Source organism: Sycon ciliatum, chromosome 5 (assembly GCF_964019385.1).
Source record: "Sycon ciliatum chromosome 5, ocSycCili1.1, whole genome shotgun sequence".
NCBI lineage: Eukaryota > Metazoa > Porifera > Calcarea > Leucosolenida > Sycettidae > Sycon > Sycon ciliatum.
Genome location: NC_088647.1, coordinates 29,539,970 through 29,547,268, shown reverse-complemented (window position 1 = coordinate 29,547,268; position 7,299 = coordinate 29,539,970). Strand labels below are relative to the sequence as shown.

Sequence of the window (7,299 nt, the reverse complement as noted above, 5' to 3'; positions counted from 1 at the left end):
TACCCCGGCGTAAACTGAATCCACCAAAACATGGCACGTATATTTCAAGTACAGTAAAACCTGTCAAGGCGGCCACTCGGATAAGGCGACCACCTGTCCTAGAAGACCACTGAAACCAGGACCAAATGATGCTATTTCCAGCCAACTGGCCCTCGATAAGGCGACCACCTGGTAACAGAGACCACATTTTGAAGGTCCCTTGAGTGGTCGTGTTAGACTGGTTTCACGGTAGAGATGGGCTTTGAAGGCATACTCCTATACAAGTACTTAAATTCTACTTAAACTGATTAGGCATTTCTCTAAATGTCAATATGCAAGCCGAACATACAGTAAGAACACAGCCAGAGGACATCCAAGACTTGGTTTTAGCATTGATGTGTTTCCACTGTATTCCTTGCTCTGTTCTCCAGACATTCAGCACTCCACACAGTCTGAGTATGCATGGACACTAGGTAAACCCTAAAGCATATGTGCCAGAGGTACCATTTTGGAAATCATGCTAGTACTAGTATTCATTGCAAGCTTACATGTGAGACACACTTTTATACAAGAAAGTAGTGTAAGAGTAGAATGTACCCTTGTTTTTTGAACTGTAAGAGCTAATGTACTCTTGCTTTACTTGTACTCTGTGCATGCAGTGTACATCACTTTCTGTGTTCATATCAGTGTTGTCTGATGATTGTACTGACCATGAATCACAGACTAGCAACAAACTGACCATGCTCCACTGTTGTATATGTACTGGGTACTACTCTCTGCCTGTATGTATTTAGAAAGAAGAACACGACAACAAGCTCTCCCTTACCATAACACGTCCATTGCCACTATCTACGACTAGAACATTGCCGTAGGTATCTGTAGTGACATGTTGCGGGTACTGCAGCTGACCAAAGGCGCTGCCCTTTGAACCGAACGAAGTGATATACTCTCCATCGACGGTCCTCACCTTTTGCAGGAATAAAACAATTGAACATTCACACACACCACTGTGGTGACAGCAAGAGTATAGATATAACAGGAGTGTAAGAATAATACTCCAACACACAGTGCATAGCTACTATCATTATGACTGTAGTGATGATAAGGTTACTGGTGTGTAACTGTAAAAACTCAAAACCTGAGGTAAAACATGGACCTGGCACCAACATTTGATTACTATGTATGTATTTATTGTAGCACAGCCACTGTTTGGTTTGTGACATGATGTAAATACATGATGTTCAAGAGTCTTACTTCACATCAGCCTATACACTCTTACACTGAAAAGGACAAGTAACAGGTGAACATGGCCAACAAGCACTTCCATGATGTACAAATTCATTTCTGATTGGATGAATATTTTCCTGCCCGACCTTGTCCAGTGTATATTCCGAAAGATGGGTTGTCAATACCAGTAAAGTCTCATGCACACTAGACATGCAAAAAAGAAACAATATAATTCCAGATCTACATGTAGATGTTGCAATTTCAGTGGATATAATTGAAGAAGGTGGCTACTCCAAACTTTGGATCTCGGCTCTTGCCAGAGATGTCTCAGGTCTTGCCAGAGAGTAACACATTTTGCAGGGCTCTCAGAGCACAAATTACATTAACGTTCTGAAGCTCAGCTGATACAGGGGGAATTCCCCAGAACATTGCATATAGCAGAGGGTGGCACTTTTTTGCAGATTTTCTGAGTCAAACATTCCACTTGCTGCTCATGGGCTCTGGACAGCAGTCATGAGTCAGTCAAGTGTCAAGTCAATCAGAATGAAGTGTAAGCACCAAAGTTTGGAGCCGCCAACTATAAATACCTGTCACAACGATATAAAGCTGAACTTGCTACTGCTTCCATTGCTGCTGCTGCTGCTGCTGCTGCTGCTACTGAACTAGTTTTAATAGTAGTAGTAGTTGTTGTTGTTGTTGTTGTTGTTGTCGTCGTCGTCGTCGTCGTCGTCGTCATCGTCGTCGTCGTCGTCGTTGTTGTTGTTGTTGTTGTTGTTGTTGTTGTTGTTGTTGTTGTTGTTGTTGTTGTTGTTGTTGTTGTTGTTGTTGTTGTTGTTGTTGTTGTTGTCGTTGTCGTCGTCGTCGTCGTTGTTGTGTTGTTGTTGTTGTTGTTGTTGTTGTTGTTGTTGTTGTTGTCGCCGTCGCCTCTGTCATCATCTTCGTTGTTGCCGTCGTTGTCATTGCGGTTGTTGTCGTATTCGACATATGCATCATTGTTGACGTTGTTGCCAGATTAACATGATAACATACCTGGATGCGGTGGCTGTGCTGGTCAGCAATAAACAACCTGTTGAGGTATACTGTGATGCCTATTGGATATTGAAATCGGCCTTGACCACTACCTCTTGTTCCAAACGCATATCCTGTCTCACCACTGCATGGCACAACCTGTACAGTACCAGTGTACATAGAAGAATATACACCTGTGAGTTGCTGTCTGATGATCGATTAAAACCGTGAAACTCAGAGTTACAGCAGAAACGCTTTTGATTCCTCTCAAGTGTGTGTGTGTAAACCTGTGAGATATGTAATTCATTTGCACACAACTTACAACTAGATTTGGTGGTTGGGCTGTAACAGAGCTTTATGAAGCTTTCTAAAACATAAACGTGTAATGATGTACCGGTATGCCAATGGAACTCACATGCATATTCATACATGCACGCGCTCACGCACGCACACACACACACACACAAACACGCACACGCACACACACACACACACACACACCTGCACACTCACAAATGCTTTCACATACATACACACACGCGTGCGCACACACTCTCACACACACAGACACACACACACAGACATAAATGCTTGCACATACGCACACACACACTATACTACACCCACACACGCGCACACACATACATGCACACAAACATGCACACAAACAATCGTGTACCCACCCTCAAGCCCCCAAACACAAACGCCAGCCAAATGGACCCGCCCACCCACACTCAAACGGCTCCACTCACCCACGTCACACCAATGCCCCCAACCTGCATACCGATGCGCTTGTCCTTTTACGTGCTCATTTCCAAAGCTTGAAGGGCAAGGGATACAAAGGCATCTTGAGATGATGGATTGGCTATCGAACCATCCAACGGCAGATATCTTATACTGAAATCGACTAACTCTGGATGGACTTCGGGAAATTATTCCACTTAGAGGCTCACCACACATGTGTGAGCGGTTTAGGACATGGTGCAGAAAAGGGTTTGACAGCACTTACCTCCCCCCCCCCCCCCCCCCCCAGTGAACGTAATACTGTAATACATGTATAGTAGATGGCAACACACGCAGTCACAATCTGGCTTTAGAGCACCCAGCAACAGAACTAGCTGACACACCCATCAAACATGCACCCCCCCCCTCTCAACACACACACGCACGCTTACCAATGCATAATTATGTTACAATCGACTTCCATCCTAAAATTATCAACTGGGATTGTACTGTGTTAAGAGTATATGATTGATCTGCTGTTACATGATTGAAAACAGTCCCACAACTTGATGCTGAACAGTGATATAGGCTAGTTCTATCTTTATGTATACCACAGTACGCTGTTAGTGGGTAGGAGAGGGATTTTACACAATACAACTGTACATGTACAGTGTGTACTATCTGGTTATTACCTGAACCCGATGGTTCTCTGCATCAGTCACAGCAAGGCACTGGCCCAGTGCGCTGTGGTTCACTTGGACAACACCAAATGGGATCTTGAACTCGCCAATTCCTTTTCCACGCCTTCCTATGGTGCTGAACTCGGAGAAGTCCTTGTCGGTGATCTGCAGAGGGGGCATGGAGATGGACAGGAGAAATTAAGATGATTTAGAAATGGAAAATAAATTCTTTGGACCAGTTTTCGAGGAGACAAAAGGTTAATTCACGCTATAAGCAGTATTAGTGCCACAGGCATTACCATGGAAGTGAACAAGTTTAGAGTTAAAACGGGTGTGTAATTCCAGAATCGATTTTCTGCTCCGGTCATCAGTGGAATTTACGGAAATAAGGGTAAGCGGCCAATAAACAAAGGCTAAGTAGTCACGTGGTGATACAATAGACACATAAAAATTGCTGATGAATGGGATAAAACTACAAAAAGGCTAGTAAACGAGGTGGTGATTATACATGACAAAGTGTAGAAAGAAACACTCGTATAAGGCTACTTCGAAGTACTATATTCGTACGTGTGTGTGTGTGTGTGTGTGTGTGTGTGTGTGTGTGTGTGTGTGTGTGTGTGTGTGTGTGTGTGTGCGTGTGTGTGTGTGTGCAGGGGTGGATCCAGGGGGGGGGGGGGGGGGTTCGAACGAACCCCCTGTTTTTTCCGACCATAGTTCGGGTATGATCACTAACCCATGCCCATGTGACGTGCACGCCCCATGCTATGGCCCAGTCGGCCCAGGCCAGAGCGGTCCGCTAGCTATGCAGCTTGGTAGATCTACATGACATTGTACTTTGTTGTGTTGAACGTAGATAATACAAAGTAAAGTAAATCTGCACTGAATATACAGCTACGCGTTCACTTCGGAGAAAGAGGTGCCTGCATTTGTTGAGCTGCTGCGGAAACTTCGAAAGTAAGTTTCAAATACTAGTTTCTGAATAGTGTCCGTGTAGTGCTGTAATTGTCGTCGCGGCTCGTGCTTTTTGAGCTGTCTTAGAGTTCGTCGAAGCGTCTAAAGAGGCAGGCTCAAGACCAGCTGCCATTGAATTTTGGTGACACTCCAAAGAAAGGTGTAGCCACTAGTGTCGAAGGTAAAACAAAGAGCGAAACTTTGGAAATCACCTTCAAATTCAACGTCCCAACAATCCAATAACCAAAATTTCTCCGAACTAGGGACTATTATGACAGAGACACGAAAGATGCAGGAAGCCTTCCTTGTGGAACCTACTGTACAGTGGAGTCAACGTCAGGCGGCTCGGAGTACAATATTACGGACAATCATTACAAACGAGCTACTGGAGAAAGTACCAATCACCTATTCTGCAGCAAAGAAATTGAAAATTTCTTCCTTGTGCTGCGTGTCTTTAATAATGTTTTAGCTGCAGAGTGTTGAAAATAGGGGAAATGAAGTTTCATTTGTATAGCTGGCATATTCAAGTACAGGATGCAATATACAGTACATGTGGGCTGTCGTGCTGTACCGATAACGCGAACGTGTGACCCTCTTATACCTGTGTATGTCATCAATGACTCATCATTTCGTCATTGTGGGTAGGGTGGGAAAAAATTGAACCCCCATTGGAAAAATCCTGGATCCGACCCTGGTGTGTGTGTGCGCGCGCATGTGTGTGTGTGTGTGTGTGTCCCCCCCCCCCCCCCACCCACCCAGCACAAGCTGCTATGGCTTCTGCTGTAGCATCGCTATCATCGCCTCCAGCGATGGGCGTCAAATGACATCTAAACTTTTCCTGTATAGCCTCCATCCTAGTGTATAGTACTGAGTGCTGGACTCCGCTGAAAGCAGACCTTGAAACCAGGCATTTCAACATGTTTTGGCCAGCATTGCCCTGAGGGGCTAGGTCACCTTGCCAGAATGCCAAACCTCCCACATTTCCAATCAAGTCCTGTTTGGACAGCTGCCCAATACATGTACTTGTTTGGATGTGCTCCAAGTAACAAAAAACAGGTGATTGGATGCAGCTGCTCATGACCTCAAACTTCGGCTAGGGACATCCCCATCTTCTGTCGGTCTGAGACGGCTGTTGGCAGAATGTAGTGGTTTAAGACGGTCATGAATTAGGTTTGTCCGCACTGACTGACACCACCAACATTGGCGATAGTTTGCTTCATTGTTCTGTTGATGATTCTTCTCCAAATTCTGCTATCTTGCTTGCCACACATGTCTGGAGGCGCGACACATTTCTATCTCCATGCAATGTAGCTCAATCCTGTGACCTATACCTGTTATCTGCTCTATAAGCCTTTTATCGCCTCTAGTCATGAAATGTCACAAGTTTACAGCGTGTGTGTGTGTGTGTGCGTGTGCGCGCGTGTGTGTGTGCGTGCGTGCGTGCGTGTGTGTGTGGTTCTATGTGCACTTGAGTGGAATGCTGTGTTTGCACATTTTTGAGTGTGTATTCTGTGGGTGGGTTGTTGAGCGTGTCTGGGTGCATTTTAATGCAAGTGTGTGTTTGGGTGTTAACATGTGTTGGCCAATGTATGAAGAGGAGAGAGTGTGTGTGAAATAACAGTGGCGCTGCACAACAAATACAGGTTTTGCTCGCAACATGAGCCATTAGTTAGTAAGTGCTCATCATTGCAGCAAGAAAACTATTTCAAGAAAATCGTGTTACCAAGAGGTATTATACTTCTGTATGGGTTATAATGTGGGTATCCAATGACAACATAGTTTGTGTAAAATGTACATGTATGTGTAATTGTATGTTGTTGATTACTCAGGGGTCGTCTGTAAACACATGTATTTACTTAGAGAAGTCTAACAGGCGTTTGTGGTGGGTTCGCCTGCAAGGCATTTCTAAAACTTAAAGATACATTTCAGAGTGCATGCATACCATACCGCGTGTGTACATGTACAATCATGATGTAGCACTGCTACAGCTAGTACAGGTAGGCGTTGAGACGCACTACACTGCACTACACGCGTCACGGCAGAGTAGACAGAGACACATCCACAGCCATACGCTGTACTCCCAGAAACATGCGCTTGCATGCAGTGACAGGCAGCTACCAGCAGACTTGTAGGTGTAAAACAGGATCCTTGGGCTTGGTTTCAGGTTCAGGTGCACATGTAGCACATGACAGTATGACTCACTGACAGAGTAGACAGAGACTGACACTCTCTTGGAGAGTGTCAGTGTACCTGACTCGTCAGATTTGAACTGCGCTGAACTTTTCTCGTTCTGCAATTTCTGCTTTCATCCCGCGCACTGATGAAACGTCTTCAGAGAACCACAAGACGCTTTCCAGATTTGATTTTGAACGTCTCCTTATCCTCCTTGGTTACCTCGAGACAGATTACTGTCAGCAACTGCACAGCAGAACTGGGAGCCATGGCTAAAGTGGAGAAAGGAATGCGCTGCCACGAGGCAAGCAAAACTGAAAATGTGTTCGTTCTCTTTCGGGCACAACACACAGGACGGCGTGACTGGATAAACTGGACTCCTGGACTGTGAATAGGGGACTTGTAGAAAAAGTGTACTCCTTATAGGGGATTGCGCGGCAGGATGAAGCTGATCAAAACTGAGTGGACTCCTGGACTCTGTATAGTGGATTTTGGACCAATGGACTCTATATAGGGTGCTGGACATCATATAGTGCATGGACTCTATACTGAGTCCTAC

The 7,299-nt window shown here is 45.0% G+C and overlaps 1 protein-coding gene across 1 annotated transcript in view; it reads right to left on the bottom strand.

The window, feature by feature from the left end:
- Positions 1 to 287: 287 nt before the first annotated feature.
- LOC135816975 (uncharacterized) overlaps positions 288 to 7,299 on the bottom strand; it is a 30,015-nt gene continuing 23,003 nt past the window's right edge. Inside the window, exons 8-11 of the mRNA XM_065330079.1 lie at positions 3,630 to 3,782; positions 2,236 to 2,373; positions 806 to 946; positions 288 to 299 (exon numbers count right to left, since the gene is read on the bottom strand). Of these exons, the coding sequence (XP_065186151.1) occupies positions 288 to 299; positions 806 to 946; positions 2,236 to 2,373; positions 3,630 to 3,782 (444 nt within the window). The remainder of the gene's footprint in view (positions 300 to 805; positions 947 to 2,235; positions 2,374 to 3,629; positions 3,783 to 7,299) is intronic.